The 17511-nt window shown below is 41.9% G+C and overlaps 1 protein-coding gene across 3 annotated transcripts in view; it reads left to right on the top strand.

Annotated features, from left to right (window-relative positions):
• PPP2R3A (protein phosphatase 2 regulatory subunit B''alpha) overlaps nt 1-17511 on the top strand; it is a 153507-nt gene that overhangs the window by 31844 nt on the left and 104152 nt on the right. For all 3 annotated transcript variants that reach the window (XM_075068599.1, XM_075068601.1, XM_075068600.1), the window contains exon 2: nt 14276-16858. In XM_075068599.1, coding sequence (XP_074924700.1) covers nt 14852-16858 — 2007 coding nt within the window. In that variant the 5' untranslated portion in view covers nt 14276-14851. The remainder of the gene's footprint in view (nt 1-14275; nt 16859-17511) is intronic.

The raw sequence follows: 17511 nt of genomic DNA, 5'->3' as shown, positions 1-17511 counted from the left end.
AATCATTGCTGTGACTGATGACACACCCCATACCTATGATCATCCCCGTAAGTGCCCCTCCCAAACCCTGGGGTTGCTTAGGGGCCACTGCCAGCTGGCATAGATTGTAGCAGTCCAGGATGGGTATAGAATTGGCAACAGAACTGGGGAGCTGTGGCTGACTCTTTTGCAGCCATGCCCAGCTGTGCCTGGCAGTTTGTAGGTTCAGGATGGAATGTTCAGCAGACAGATGCCTACATGTTACAGACACTGATGTTACAAGGTGGGTGGTTTGCAGATGTGGATTTCAAGTGTGTAATCATTGTAATGTTTTACACAGTCCTGAGAATGAATATGAACAGTGTCCCAACTACACATTCATAGAAATGTAGGGCTGGGATCTCAAGAGGTCATCTGGTTCATCCCTCTACACTGAACAGGACAGAATATACATAGACCATCCCTGACAACTGTTTGTCCAAACTGTCCTTAAAAGCTTCCATGGCAAACAACAATGTTGTTTCTAGTAATTTTATTAAATGGTGTGAATTTTCTGATTGCACATATTTAACAAACTGGGCATCCCTATCAGATGTTAATATTCAAAATAATTGGACAGATATGCTGTTTTTTGTTGGGTTTTTTTTGTGGGGGGGAAGGAGGGGCAGGGAGAATGTACTTTGTCTAAGTATTGAATAAACGGCAACAATATCTAAATATTTTTGTTCTCAGTCTGTTTGGGGCTTTCATTTTTCCATAACAGCCACTTTCCATACTTTTGAACCATCCTTCTAGAGTTGGACTATTTTTCTTTTTCCAGTGAGAGGCTATTGAGAGTTTTGTCTGCTGGTAGCTGCAAAAGATTAATGATGCATTTCCTATCGAGTGACCTTTTCCACTAGGAAGCCCTAGGATTATTACCAAAGGATCCTTTGGTAATAATTACTCCAATATTTTGTGATATTTGGCTACTAATTACACCCCAGTATTGTTTAATGACTGGACATGTTCATATATGCATAAAATTTGTCCTTTCACCACAGTTTCTCCAACATTTATCACCATTCAATCTAGATATGTATTTTAACCTGACTGGTGTGAGGTACCACTGAAGCTGTATCATAAAGAAACTTTCTTTTATTGTACTGCAGACTGAAATTGTTGATCTTGGTCCAGATCAAACCCTGTGCTGGGGTAACTTGTCTATCCAAGTTCTTTTTCAAGTGTCAAATAGGGACCCTTTTTTGGAAAGTTTTCTGTAAAGATTGATATAAATTTAGTTATTTTTTGGTTTCTTAATTAACCAGACACCGTTTGCTTCCATTAAAGTTAGCTTTTCTAGACAGCGGAAAAACATAATCTCTGACTTGAAAGTATTGGTACCCGGAAGAGTAGGCCAGTTAGTCAGTTTTGATCTCTAAATAAGTTAGAAAAGGTTCTTTGCCGAATAGCTGGCCAGCCATGTGTATTCCATGGCTTTCCACTCTTTAAACTCTCTGGTTTGTGATTTAGATTGAGGTCTGGATTGTTTGCAAAAGTTGTCATTGGTGGGGAAAGTCACTATTTTATTTTTAGTACTATCCCAAATCCATAGAGTAGCCTTTGCTAAACAATATATATACATTTCTGGAGGATGTACTTTTTTTTTTATTAATCCATAGTAACCTAGCAGTGTTTACAGTGCCACCATTTTCAGTTCACTAAAGACCCAGTGTTGGGCTGGGTTAGAGCACTCCCAATTTGCTACTGCTTTGAGTTGGCTGGCTTGATAGAACTATACAATATTTGGAACAGCTAGTCCACCCTGTTTAGTGGCTCTTAAGAAAGTATGAGTGCTCACTGTTGGTCTTCTCTTATTCCCTATAAAGTCTAACAACATCGTCTGTATTCCTGCTAGGGTTTTATCTGAGATAATTACAGGAAGATTTTGAAACAAGAAATATATCCTTGGTAAAATGTTCATTATGACTGTGGCTGTTCATCCCAACCAAGAAATTGCATACTCCCCCTGGCACTCTAGATCTTTTGATGTTTGCTGAAATAATGGTTTGGCATTTAAATAATATTGCTTTTCTAGTTTGTTTGAGATTGGAATTCCTAGGCATGCTGTAGGATTTGTTGCCCATTTGTACCAAAATGTTTTCTGAAGGAATGACTTCTCAAAGGCTGGCAAATTTATAGCTAGCATTTTGGATTTGGCTTAATTTACTTTAAATCCAGATGTTTTCCCAAAGCCATGGATATTTTCAGATACTAATTTTAGGGAAATATTTGGTTTAGATAAAAAGAGTATTACATCACTTGCATATAAAGCTATTTTCTGATGAGTTCCTGCAAGTCTTATTCCTGTTTTGGATTAATTGTTCCTCATCCTCTGTGCAAAAAGTAAAGGAGCCAGTAGACGTCCCTACCTAGTCCCTCTGTGTAATTCAGACAGGGGAGATGTAACCCTATTAAATGGCACAGCTGCTTTTGGACTGGTATAGAGGGCAGTTTTCCATTTAAGAAACTGGGGGACAGGACTTGAAAGAGAAAGTTCCACTCTATTCTATCAAAAGCTTTTTCTGCATCAAGTGATGATAAAAGAAATTGATCTTTTTTTAAATATGGAATTATGAATGATTTCAAGTACTCTCCAAATATTGGCTGACATTTGTCTAGGCTTAATGAATGCAGTTTGATCTGAGTTTATATAAACTGTGTATACGGACTTCAGTCTATACTAGTATTTTTGTTAAAATCTTGCAGTGATATGGGTCTATAAGAGCTGCATATGGTAAGATCTTTTGCAGTTTTAGGGAGAACAGCCACAGTAGCTGGAAAGCCAGAGGGTCCTAGAGTTTTACAACTTTTCATATTTGCTATTGTCCCTAGGATTTCTTCTTCTGTTATTTCTGTATCTAAAGTTTCTTTTTCAGTTTTGCTTATAGTACTGCCAGATATTTTTTAATAATTTCATAGCTTGGAGTAGCTGAGGTATAGTGGTTTTGATAATAAGGACTAAGGAGCAAAACTATAACTATCCTTTGGTGATTGTTTTTAATTGGTGGAATAATACATTGCTCTTGAATCTCTTTAAACTTTTCAGACAGCATCTTATCACATTGATTTCCCTTTTCATAAAATACCTGCTTTGAATATCTAAAGGCCTTTTCAGTGGCGTATGTCAATGGTTCTCAACCAGGGGTTCACAGAAGTCTTCCGGGGGTACATCAAGTCATCTAGATATTTGTGTAGTTTTACAACAGGCTACATAAAAAACATTAGTGAAGTCAAATTATGAAACTAAAATTTCATACAGACAAAATGAGAAAGTAAGCAGTTTTTCAGTAAAAGTGTGCTGTGACACTTCTGTGGTTTTATGTCTGATTTTTGTAAGCAAGTAGTTTTTAAGTGAGGTGAAACTTGGGATATACAAGACAAGTCAGACTCCTGAATGGTGAACAGTAGTCTGTAAAGGTTGAGAACCCCTGGGACATGTCATCAATATATTCAGTTTTCCCCTAATATTAGTTAATTGTTGATCTACTTTTTTTGAGCCTGTGTTTTTATGAATGTCTTGTAACCTTTTTATCTCCAGTTGCAGTTCTGTTTTGTCTTCTTTAGCTCTCTTTTTTTCAACTGAGAGCCTCTACTTATCAGCTGTCCCCTCAATACCACTTTACCTGCCTCTTTATTTATTGACTGTATCATTTATTTGAAAGTACTGAACAATGTCCTCTTTAATTGCTTTATCTTGAACAAGCAACCAGTTCATTTTCCAAACAAGTGATCTTTGGGACCCATCTCAGCTATCAAATATTACTATCAGAGGTGCATGATCTGACCATATGATGGTGCCAATTTCTGCTGATCTTGTCTGCTTCATTAAGGATTTAGAGATTACCATTAGATCTACTGTGGTATATTAACTGATGAGGGTGTGAATAAAATGTGTAATCCGATTCCCCTGGGTGCATTTCTGTCCAGCAATCTGAGAAAGTGAATTGTTGGCATAGAGAAGTCAATACTGTACCTGCTTCCCTGTCCACCTTTGTTTTTTTATTCTGATCTGTCCCAGTAAGGACTTGGTGTATTACTAAAGTCTTCTCCAAGTATAACTGACCTTTCCTCAAAGCTTTGCTGTATTTTAAAGACGTACTTAAATAAGTTTTTTGCTTTTGGTTGGAAGATGTATTGAGCCCATTGTTGTTATAATCCAGCAATTGTGTGCTTCAGTAAAATAAACCATTCCTCCTTATCCTTAAATTGATCTTTAATCTGAAAAGATATGTTTAAGCAAATATTATGACCACACCTCTTTACTTTTCTTTGGCTGAAGCAAAAAATGTCTGCTGAAACCAGTTACTTTTCATGTCCATAATTTGCCCCTCCTGAAAATGAGTTTCTTGAAATAAATAATCTGAATAATTTAAAATTCTGGTACAGCTTTGTTCCTTGTAATGACATTATTTAGTCCTTTGATGTTCAAATATATTACTTTAACAGGAAAAGCCATTCAGAATAACTATTTAGCTTATTGAAAAACTTGAAATTATTGTGATTCTTTAGCTGTTTGATGGCATGAACTCCTTTGTGGCCAATGTGTCTCTTCTTTCTAATTGTGTTAGATTCACAATTGTGTGCCTGAATATGGCTTGGTTTCTGTTTGTGAACTTCCCTATGTATTTCTTGTAATAATTCCTCCTCAGCCTAACCAGTTCCCTCTCCTCTCCTGCATTCCCCTTAGTTTAAATAAAAAAAACAAAAACACCAACATAGCATATAAACCAGTTATAACAGTATAAGAGTTGCCATACTGGGTCAGAGCAACGGTCCATCTAACCCAATAACCTGTCTTCAACAGTGGGCAGAACCAGCGCTTCCAGGGAGTATATAGAACAGCACAATTGGAGTGATCCATCCCTGTCTTCCCCTCCTGGCTTCTGGCAGTCAGAGGTTTAATCGCATCCCTGTCCATCTTGGCTGATAGCTGCTGATGGACCTATCCTTTGTGAATTTATCTAGTTCTTTTTTAAACCCAGTTATACTTTTGGCCACAACAAGATCCCATGGCAACGAGTTCCACAGGTTGACTGCACATTTTGTGAAAAAGTAGTTTGTCTTGTTTGCAGGGCTTTGGAGTGGAGCCCGGAGCTGGAGCATGGAGCAGCTTTGGAGCAGTGAAGCTGCAGGTTTTTGCCTGGAACTGGAGCACAGCTCGAAAGCCCTGCTTGTTTGTATTAAATATGCTGCATACTTATTTCATGGGGTGACCCTTGGTTTTTGTATTGTGGGAAAGGGTAAATAATACTTCTCTAGTCACTTTTTCCACACTGTTCATAGTTGTAAAGACTTTTATTATTATTCCTCCTTAGTCATCCCTTTTCTAAGATGAACAGCCCTAATCTTTTTAGTCTCTCATCATGTGGAAGCCATTCCATACCCTTCATCATCTTTGTTGACCTTCTCTTAACCTCTTCCAGTTTCACTATATCCTTTTTGAGATGTGGTGACCAGAACTGAACACAGTATTAAATGTTTGTGTGCGCACCACTGATTTATATAGTGGCATTATATTTTCTTTCTTATTGTCTGTCCCTTTCCTAACAGCTCCTAACGTTTTAATTTTATTGTGCTGACTGCAGCATGTATGTTTACTTGCCTTGTGGGCAGTTGGCATACGTGAGAATTCGGTGTAAGCAACACATGGCCATCAGAGACCGAGTATAGGCTCTTGATACCAGAGTGGCTGAACTGGAGGATCTAAGGAATACATGCAAAGATATATAGAGGAGACTTTGAGGGACCCACCCCCAGTCTGACAGCCTCTGTGCTTTTGAAGAGGATGAAAGGCTTGGGTTAAGGAGAACATGAATCTGGAGTGGAGGGAAATGATTGCATAGTTGGGACCATCTGTTGTGATGATGGCATGATATCCTCTTGCACTGAGATACCATTCCAGGGAAGGGGACCCCAGTTTTTAGGAAGAGACAGGTGGGGGATAGGGGATTTGGTTATTAGAAATATAGATAGCTGGGTTTGCAATGACCGGGAGAACTGCATGGTGACTTGCCTGCTGGGTGCAAAGGTTGCAGATCTCTCAAGACATCTAGACAGACTTATGTGCAGTGCTGGGGAGGAGCCAGTGGCCATGGTACACCTACGTATCAATGACATAGGGAAATATAGGAGAGAGGTCCTGAAGGCCAAATTTAGGCTGCTAGGTAAGACAATAAAGTCCAGGGCCTTCATGGTAGCATTCTCTGAAATGCTTCCAGTTACACGCACAGGGCCCCGTTAGACAGGTGGGACATCAGAGTCTCGACACATGGATGAGATGATGATATTGGGAGGAGGGATTTAGGTTTATCAGAATCTTTTGGAAATGGAGGAGCCTATACAGGAAAGATGGGCTCTTCCTAAACCAAAACGGATCCAGATTGCTGACATGTAAAATTAAAAAGGTCATAGAGGAATTTTTAAACTAAGGGCTGGGGGAAAGCTGACAGGTGCAGAGAAGCACCCCAGTTAAGACAGACACATCCCTTATGGAAAGATTTATAAAGGGGATTCTCTATATCCCAGTAAAGAGGAGAGGGCAGAAGTTGATCAAGTACAAACTGAAGAGAAACTGTCAGATGAAAAAGAATCCCATTCAATTACATCATATGGAGGCAGACAACCAAATACTGACAAATTATTATAAGTGTTTGTATACAAATGCTAGAAGTCTAAATGCTATGATGGATGAATTTGGGTGCTTGATATTAAATGAGGGTATTGATATAATAGGTATCAGAGAAACTTGGTGGAATGATAATCAATGGGACACGGTAATACCAAGATACAAAATATATAGGAATGACAGAGTATATTGCACTAGTGTGGGAGTGGCACTGTATGTGAAACAAAGCATAGAGTGAAATGTAGTAAAAATCTTAAATGAATCTGAGTAACATAGAATCTCTGTGGATAGAAATTCCATGCTTCAGTAATAAGAGTACAGCAGCAGGCATATACTGCCTCTACCAGACTAGGATGGTGACAGTAACTGTGGAATGCTCAGGGAGAGTAGAGAGGTTACAAAAACAGAAAACCCAGGTAATAATGGGGGTTTCAACTATCCCCTTATTGACTGGTGTGACGGTGCTGCCCGTGGGAGCCAGCTGAGGTCACTCAGTTAGGGTGAACTGCAAACAAAATGGGGCAGACAAACCCCAGAATCTGGTGGTTATTCCAATACTTAGATTTTACCACAGAACAGCTTCTACAGTACCTCACTGGTTACTTAGAAGTTCTAAGACCGCAGTTCCCTTAAAGTGCCCAGCCTCAGGCCAATGTCCAGACACACACTTCAGATATGATGATGATTACTGAAAATCTTATTTCATCATATAAAAGAAAAGGTTCTTCCAGTCCCAAAGGATCAGCCACATACCTAGGTCCAATTATAACTTAGATCTTATCCAAAATACATGCTATTAGCCAATTCTTATTAACTAAGCTAAAATTTATTAAAAACAGAAGAGAGAGAGTTGGTTAAAAGATCAGTATACATACAGACTTGAATTTAATTCTTGAGGTTTAGATAAATAGTAGAGATGAGCTTGTAGTTGCCAAAAGTCATTTTAGAAATAGTTCATAGGTTATAGTCCAATGTCCATATTCAGGGTGACTCCAGTCAGTGACTGGGGATCTCAATTCTCATGGCTTAAGGCTTCCCCTTCTTGAAACCCAAAGCAGATCTGAAATGAAGTAGGATCGTGTCCCAGGGTTCTTATATGTTTCCAGCAGCCTTTTGGCCTGAGAAAACAATAGGCTTAACTCCTTCTCCCAAACATCCTGGCAATTAGCACAGGGTAATTTATTCATTGAACAGTTCAGATACAGGTTACCACAACCTTCAAAGAGACGCATAGACAATAATCCTATTTCACTCAAGTATCTTCCTAAATATTAATATTCTTTTTTTGATCTTTGAATCAAAGCTATAGCAATAGACAAGACTTGTTTGCTTACATCCCAAGACCTGAGCAAACACCTACCCGTCTACCTCTAACAATGCAGATGTGCATTTCAAAGCTCTATTTATTTACATATCTTCCTAACCAGTTTCTAAAGTTCAGCCATGGGTCAGGTCAGTCTGTGAGTTAATTAACTATTTCTGGCCCTGTCATCCTTCAGTGAGATATTAGATCAGACTTATAACGTCACAACTGGGTCATCTTAGGACAGGATGTAGAGATGAAATTTCTAGACACCATTAATGACAGCTTCTTGGAGCAGCCAGTCCTGCAACCCACAAGGGGAGAGGCAATTCTTGATTTAGTCCTAAGTGGAGGACTGGATGTGTTACAAATGGTGAGTGCAGCTGAACCACTTGGTAATAGCAACCATAATGTAATTAAATTGGCACTTTCCCTCCTCAAGGATGTTCAAAGAAACCCACCCCTGTAGCATTTAACTTCAAAAAGGGGAACTAGACAAAAATGAGGAAGCTAGTTAAATGGAAATTAAAAAGAACAGTCACAAGGGTGAAAAATCTGCAAGCTGCATGAAAACTATTTTAAAAACATGATAATAGAGGCTCAAACTAAATGTATACCACAAATTAAAAAACAACAAACATTAAGAGCACCAAAAAAGTGCCACCATGGCTGAACATCAGAATAAAAGAGGAGGTTAGAGGCAAAAATGCATCCTTTAAAAATTGGAAGTCAAATCCTACAGGAGAAAATAGAAAGGAGAATAAACTCAGGCAAGTCAAGTGTAAAAGTATAATTAGGCAGGTCAAAAAAGAATTTGAAGAGCAATTAGCAAAATATACAAAAGCTAACAGCAATTTTTTTTAAAAGTTCATGAAAAGGAGGAAGCTTGCCAAACAGTCAGTGGGGATGCTGGATGATCAAGGTGCTAAAGGACCACTCAAGGAAGACAAGGGTATTTCATGGAAACTAAAGAATTCTTTGCATTGGCCTTCACTGCACAGGATGTGAGAGAGTTTCCCCAGATGCAAACCATTCCTTTTAGATGACAGATCTGAGGGACTGTCCCAGACTGAAGTGTCAGTAGCGGAAGTTTTGGAACAAACTGATAAATTAAACAGTAATAAGTCACCAGGACAAGATGGTATTAACCCAAGATTTCTGAAGGAACTCAAATATAAAACTGCAGAATTTATCAACTCTGGTATGTAACCTATCGCATAAATCAGCCTCTGTACCTGATGACTGGTGATTAGCTAATATAACCCCAATTTTTAAAAAAGTCTCCAAAGGTGATCCTGGCAATTACAGGCCAGTAGGCCTAACCTCAGTATCAGGCAAACTGGTTGAAACTATAGTAAAGGGAAATCTTGCCTCACCAGTCTATTAAAATTCTTTGAGGGGGTCAACAAACATGGAAAAGGGTGAACCAGTTGATATAATATCCTTTGACTTTCAGAAAGCCTTTGATAAGGTCTATCATCAAAGGCTCTTAGCAAAGTAAGCAATCACGGGGTAAGAAGGAGAGTTCTCTCATGGATCAGTAACTACATAAAAATAGGAAGCAAAGGTTTGGAATAAATGGTCAGTTCTCACAGTGGAGAATGGTAAATAGCGGAGTCCCCCAAGGATCTGTAATGAATCCTATGCTGTGGTGGGGACTGGGATGTAGGTGGTCAGTTCTAGTGGGCAGAGCAGGCCTACAGTTTGGGGACTGAAGCCAAGGACAAACATCAGAGTCAACTGCCAATTACCAGAGCCAGGGGTCAAGCCAGAGTCAGAATCAGGACTGAAGCTGAGGATCAGAGCTGAGGTCAGATGCCAAACACCAGAGCCAAGGGTTAAGCTGGAGTCAGAGTCAGAAGCTGGGGTTGGAGCCAGGATTAGTCACTGAAGGTTGGAGGTGAGGCGTAAGGGCAGAAGCAGAGACAAGGATCAAACACGATGGGAACAGGAATGAAGGTGTGGGGAAGGCAGCAGCAGAGCAGGAAGCAGGAACAGGGTCAGGTGTAGGAGGCAGGCACAGGCAGAGTGCAGCCATAACAGGAAACCACCTTGTTGCTCAGACAAACTTCCTGTTCCTTGTCCTGGCTTAAATAATGTAGTTGGACCAATGGATGGAGTTGGGTGATCCTCCAGTGAGAGCACCATGGGTGGTACTTGGGCTGGGGCTTATAGCCCTAGTAGCTGCTTAGCCCACCCAGTTTCAGGAGCCATTGGGTAGAGGCCAGCAATTTTGGGAACTGCCAGGCCTGGGTTCAAGACCCAGGACATCACATGCTGTTTGACATATTCATAAATTATTTGAAAAAGGCGGTAAACCGTTGAGGTGGCAAAGTTTGCTGAGGATACAAATTTACTGAAGATAGTTAAATCCAAAGCTGACTGTGAAGAGTTACAAAAGAATCTCACAAAACTGGATGCCTGAGGAACAAAATGGCAGATGAAATTCAGTGTTGATAAGTGTAAATTTAATGCAGTTTGGAAAAAATAATCCCAACTATACATAAAAACAATTTAGCTGTTTCCACCCAAGAAAGAGATCTTGGAGTGATTGTGGATAGTTCTCTGAAAACATCTACTCAATGTGCAGCACCAGTCAAAAAACAAACAATGTTAGGGAACTAATAGGAAAGGAATAGCTAATGAGGTAGAAAATATCATAATGCTACTATATAAATCCATGGTACACCCAGACCTTGAATACTGCGTACAGTTCTGATCACGCCAGCTCTGAAAAGATACATTAGAATTGGAAAAGGTAAAGAGAAGGGCAGCAGAAATGGTTTTGAGTATGGGACAGCTTCATATGAGGAGAGAGTAAAAAGAGTGGGGACTGTTCAACTTAGAAATGGGATGATTAAGGAGGGATATGATAGAGATTATAAAATCATAAATGGTGTGGAGAAAGTGAATAGCGAAATGTTTTTACCCTTTCACATTATATAAGAACCAGGGGTCACCTTATGAAATTAATAGGCAGCAGGTTTTAAATGAACACAATGAAGTACTATTTCACATAATACGGTCAGCCTGCATGAAGCTGGGCCTGGACAACAGAGGATGGATCGCTCATTAATTGCCCTGTTCTGTTAATTTCTTCTGAAAAAGCTGGCAGTGGCCACTGTTGAAAGACAGGATGATGGGCCATTGGTCTGTCTCAGCATGGCCATTCTTGTGTAACATTCTGTTAGCCTTTTTGACCTCTGCTGTGCATTGAGTTGAAGTTTTCAGAGAATTATCCTCAGTGACTCCAAGCTTGTTCTTGTGTGGTAACAGTTAATTTAGAACCCATCATTAGATATGTGTAGTTGGGACTATTTTTTCCAATGTGCCTCACTTTGCAAGCCCCAGTGTTGAATTTCATCTGCCATTTTGTTACCCAGTCATGTAGTTTCTTGTGTTCCCCCTGCAATTCTTCACAGTCACCTTTGAACTTGACTATTTTGAGTAATTTTGCATTATCTGCATACTTTGCCACTTCTCTGTTGACTTCCTTTTCCTGATCATTAATGAACATGTTGAACAGCACATGTCCCAGAACGGAGTCTTTGGGGATACCATTTACTTCTCTCCATTGGGCAAACTGATCATTTATTCCTACCCTTTGTTTGCTATCTTTTAACCAGTTACTGATCCATGAGAGGACCTTCTGTGTTAGCACATGACTGCTTAGTTTCCTTAAGAGCCTTTGGTCCCCAAATGATGAATATGATATGCTGAATCCCAGCCCCCTATACTCTTCCTGTGAATACTTTAACTGCTTCTCTTGCAATCCAGAGATGGTGCATTGCCTACCTATGGGGTCTTAACCCTCATCCTTTGGGACAGATTACCATCTGATCACTTGGGTTACATGGGGAGGATTTACACACAATCCCTAATGGGTTCTGCCCATCCTTTATAACATTAACATAGTTACTGTTCAGCTGTTAATTCTCGGTGACCCGCAAGAAGTCCCTTCTGGTTAATCTTTAGGTTACTCCTCAGGTATCAGGATTCTCTTTTTCCGCTTCAATTCTGCCATTGCTAGTGCAGTCTCTAGTTTCATTTGTTTTTTCTTTTCCTTCACTGTCTGCCAAGACTTTTTCAGAAGCTTATTCTTGGTTACTACCTCTGGAGTAATATCCTCTGGTATGGCTGAGGTTTGGATTTCTGACAGGAGCATATTTTTTCCTCAGTTTAAGTCTCTTACTACATAATACTGATTTTGGAAGCTCAATTAGAGTTTAAATGGCAATCCCCATCTGGAACAGATATCTGCTCCTCTGAGGGCTGCTGTAATTTCCCCCAACTCTCCTCTTTTTTAAGGTTAGGGCAGAGAGTTCATGGAAAAATTGCAGTTTGTGGCCTTTGAGTATGAGCTCTGAATGTTCTCTGCCTTTTTTCATAGTGATATTTTTCTGCCAATAATCATGGAATTTCAGAATGAGATCTCTGGGTCCATCAGAATGCCCAGGCAGAGGAACAGTGCCCTGTGTGCTCTCTCCACATTTACCTTTCCTAGAGAGCTCAGATTTAACAACTCCACAACTAAAGTTTTTCCTCCTTCAGTATTTTTAGGCAGCCCCTTAATTCTGAGATTGTTCTGTCTTGCTCTGTTTTCTGTATCATTCAATTTAAACTTCATCTCTCACTCTCTAGTCCAGGGGTGGGCAAACTTTTTGGCCTGAGGGCCACATCTGGGAATAAAAATTGTATGGTGGGCCATGAATGTTCACACAATTGGGGCTGGGGTGCGGGAGGGAGTGAGGGCTCTGGTTGGGGTACAGGTTCTGGGGTCGGGATGAGGAGTTTGGGGTGTAGGAGGGTGCTCTGGGCTGGGACCGAGGGGTTCAGGGGGTGGGAGGGGGATCACATCTGGGGCAGGGTTAGGGGAAGGGGTTAAGGTTCCGGATGGGGGTGCAGGCTCTCGGGAGGGGTTGGGGATGAGATGTTTGGGGTGCAGGAGGGTGCTCCGGGTTGGGATCAAGGGGTTTGGAGATGGGAAGGGGGATCAGGGCTGGGGCAGAGGGTTAGGGCATGGGGAGAGGCTTGGGGGTGCTGGCTCCGAGCAGTGCTTACCTCAAGTGGCTCCCAGAAGCAGTGGCATGTCCCTTCTCTGGCTCCTATGTGGAGGTGTGGCCAGGCGGCTCTGCATGCTGCCGCGTCCGCAGGCACCACCCCTGCAGCTCCCATTGGAGTGCTTAGGAGCTGGAGCGGGACCATGCCATGGCTCATGCCACGGCTTCCGGGAGCCGTCTTGTGTGGCCCCCAACCCTGTGCCCCAGATGAAGCAGGGCCAAGCCGTGTGGTGCGGCCCCTGACCCTGCATCCCAGCTGGAGTGGGGCTGAGCGGCGTAGTGTAGCCTCCGACCCTGCATCCCAGAGAGAGCTCGCAGGCTGACTTAAAATGGTTCACAGGCCAGATCCAGCCCGTGTGCTGTAGTTTGCCCACCCCTTCTCTAGTCCATCAGTGCCAGGTGGCTCTGCAACTCTGTCACTCTCACATGTGTCTCTGATGCCAGTCTCTAGCACAGAGACGCGCTCTTCCAAGTCAGTAACTTCCTTTTTTACTTCTAGAAGCTGGGTCATCGGATCAGTTGTCATGAGCTTAAACTCAGAGATCAGCGCTAAAATATCTGCTTTGGTGGCCATTTGTTTTTTTCTAACTGTGGTATTTCTGCCTAATTTGGCTGTTGCGTGTTCACTTAGAGTCTGAGAGGGCTCTCTAGATTGTGAACCACAAACACTCTTCTTAGTAAGGGATCTTTATCAGATTTTTTTTTTTTTTTTTAAAGAATCTATTCCCTGCAGCTCTGATTTTGGGAGTAGAGGGGAGTCTAGTATGTTTGAGTCAAAGGAGGCAGATTACTTTGCCTCAGAGCTCAGGCAGCCATGTTATTGCAGTCCCATGCTGGTCTTCATAATACATTTGACTTTAATTATGTGATCACAGTGTGCAATCCAGGCAGCATGCAATGCTGGTCTTCCTCACATACACACTCCACAACCCCCGTCCTCATTCCCAGAAATGGTCAAATCATTTTTGCTCAATTTAAGAAAAAAAAATCCGCTTAAGCAGCCCTAAAGAAATAAATTTGGGAATGTTACAAGGAGCTGAGAAAGAATCCTTAGAATGGAGATGCATGGGCAGCCTTATTTTAAACATAGGCAGGCACTTCAACTGCATTATCATGTTTGGCCCACTGATTCTCATGGTGCCATTGCCCAGTACAAGGTCATGTACTGAGAATTAGAACTGGTGTTTTATATTTGATACAGTATTAGTTAAGGTTACATATTCTCTCCAGTAATGATATTGACTTGTGTATTTGTCTTTATTGCAGGTGTCTCTCTTACCTGTTGGCAGAAACAGATTATTCCAGTTTGCCGTGGATTCCTCATTGTTATGTTGCAGCCGATTAGTATCCACCTTTTTCAGCACAAAGCATCCCTCTCTAACACCCCAGGCCTGAAGAAGGAGAAAAAATATAAGGAAAAAAATAGTTGTTTTGTCGTTTCTTTAGGCTGGGAACTGGTGTGTGTTTTATAATGTCTCTTACTGAACCGCCCTGGACTATGAGAAGGGAAGCAATGGATGCTGTTTTTGTGGTCAGCAAAGTAAACTCTGCTTGGAGTACAATTTTAAGCAATATTATGTAATCAAATCACTCTAAGTCAAACCTTATATGTGCTGCAGTGGCAGTTGCAACTTTATTGAAGATACTGCCCCAGACCTCAGCCAGGATTATAGACGCTACAGTTCAGAGTTTTCCCTGTAGTTAAAAATTATTTTCTTAATCCGTGAGATGAGACTGAAATAGGAATGTTTTCATTAAACCCAGCCTGGGTTTGAAGAGGCGGTTGGACCTTCTGAGTTTGTGGTGAATTTCAGAGCCTCGCTACCAAGGGGAATTCATGCTATGGCAGCAACCTATCAGCTTGTAGTCACTACTGTGAACTGTTACAGCAGTGTCGTGATAGACTGTCACTTTCAGCACACTGTGCATTACTGCACTGGGACCTGTCAGGTGTTCAAGCAAGGAGTTGCATGCATAGTGGCCCACCACAGTATTTGTGCAGAGCTACTTCGAGTCCCTGCATCTAATGTCAGAGGTGCAGATCTAGACCAGAGACTTCCGATTCCTGAAAATGGGCTAACTATGGCTGGGAATGAAGACTATCATCAGATCTTCCCAAGTAATCCAAGACTCAAAAAGGGATCTTCAGTGCAAACCACCTGCAGTCTAAAAGATATCACCGGGGAAGCTATAAATCTTGCCAGTGGTAAAATAAAGGAATTCTCCTTTGAAAGGCTCAGAAACTCTTCCAGCCATGTGACCTACAGAAAGGGAAGGAAAGTGAGGTCAGAGTCGTTCAGCAGACGGTCATTTGATTTTGATCTGATTTATGGACACTTCAACAATGATGAGAACTGCCCTCCCTTTGGCTTGCTGCAGACTCCCTCAGCTGGGGAGAAATGGCAGGAGAGCTGCAATTCCTCAGAGGGAAATGTGAATACTACCGCTTCCCTCTCCACCCAGGCCTTCTCTGAAGAGAGCTTTATCACCCAGATTTTGGAAAAGCACAAGCTGGACAGCTCTTCTGGTGGAGATATTAAAGTGTGTTTGGACATTCTGCTCAAATGCTCTGAGGACCTGAAAAAATGTACAGATATCATCAAGCACTGCATCAAAAAGAAATCTTCAGGTGATATCAGTGGGGGAAATGATAATGACCCCCAGGCCAGCTCTGAGATGATCTATAGGAATTTGATGACTAGGTTTTCTTCCTACCTGAAAAAGCTCCCCATTGAACTAAAGCAGCCCAGTCACGTGGAATTGGCAGAATTGGTTACTAGTTTGCATGGGTTGCAGCAGGCTCCCTTTCCCCCAATATTTGGCAATGAGCAGCCTCCTAGGTATGAGGATATTGTGCATTTGCCATCCGCCATAACAAGACCCTCTCTTCCTGTAGAACTGCAAGATGGCCAGCATGAGATTGGCACAACTAGCACCCCAAAACCTATCCAAACTAACACTGGGGGCTTTACCTCAGACGCCTTGCACAGCAGCACCCAGCAGAACAACTCAAGAACTGTGAAAAATGCTTGTACTGTACCTCAGTTACTAACTGTAAGCCCTTCCAATTGTGTGTCTTCCACAGAAACACTATACATTGAAGAGGAGTCAGATGGGGAGATAGCACTAGGCAAGGGAAAGAGGGCAGAACATAAAAGTAGCTGGGAGAGTTTAGAGAGCAGCCAGCAGAAAACTGGAAGCCCAGATCTTACTGTAGTCCTTAAAGAGGCACCTGGCAGAGTTCATGCTGAAGCTGTTGCCGAGACCTCTGAGAAAGTCACCTTTATAGAACCAGTCTCAGATTCTCTTATGAATGATTCCAGGGCTAGCACCTCTTCAGGAGAACAAAGAGAATCAAGGAAAAACAACCAGGATGAGATAGATAAGCTGCTGTTGGACTTGGAGCACTTTTCACAGAAAATGGAGAGCGCGCTGAAGGAGCCCACCATGAAGGAGAACAATCCTGGATTTCTGAAGGGCTTTGGCCAAGAGGGTGGGAAGGTCCTACCGCTAGCTCTTGAAACCAAAAATAAATTCTGTTTATTCCCTGACAAAAATTCTACTTCCCCTTTGTCAAAGACTGTGGAAACCAATGGCCACAAAATGGAGGAAGACGACAAAGCCCTTCTACTGCGTATCCTGGAAAGTATTGAGGATTTTGCCCAGGAACTGGTGGAATGCCACATGGGCAAAGGAAGTTTATCCAAAGAGAAGGAAATGATGCAAATTCTTCAGGAAACCTTGACCACTTCCTCACAGTCCTTCCCAGCTGTTCAGAGAAGTTGTATGGGTGCTACTACCAAAGACACTGTCCCCACATTGATTCAGCAAGCCCCAGAGGTGATCAAGGTAAGACATCAAAGCCTATGGTTAGATAATGAGTGAAAGGAACACTGGAAACTGAACAACATATGAGTGTTGAATGAATGTGTGTACTAATGTGAAAGGACATATTTGATTTACTGAATACAATGTGGACACGGATTGAACAGTGGCTTTTAAACAAAAAAAAAAAGTATTGCAGTTTTAATCTGAGGTCATCTCTTCCTCATCGCAGGAAGTGTATTTCTCCTTGGTGGTAGTTCTGGGGTTGGTTCCGCTTGCAGTGTCCTGTAAGTGGGCTATTTATACCCGGAGGGTAAAGGAAACTTGGTGGCTAAACAAATTACCCATGGAAACAAGAAATGAGCATGTACAAAACCTTGCCCTGGGCCTGGATGAGCTAGAGTAGCCTCCCTTACCAGTTCTGAGTGCTGATGTGCCCCCTGCCTCAATGCAGAGCCCACAGGCTGACCTTACCCTGCTTTTCTCCATTCCCCTGGAGCAGGAGAGCCAGCACCACCCCCACCCCTACCCCTGGAAAAGGGGGCAGAAGCTGGCGAGAGGCAGTTTCTTTTACTCTCTCTTCCAAGCACAAGGAGCCAGCGTGGAGTCTGGCATTTTTGCAATGGGGATTTGGGAGCAGGGAACCCAACACACTGGCAGCCAGTTTCACTGCAGGT

This window comes from Chelonoidis abingdonii, chromosome 8, assembly GCF_003597395.2.
Source record: "Chelonoidis abingdonii isolate Lonesome George chromosome 8, CheloAbing_2.0, whole genome shotgun sequence".
Lineage (NCBI taxonomy): Eukaryota > Metazoa > Chordata > Testudines > Testudinidae > Chelonoidis > Chelonoidis abingdonii.
The sequence above is the reverse complement of the archived record's forward strand: the minus strand, read 5'-3'. Positions and strand labels throughout refer to the sequence as shown.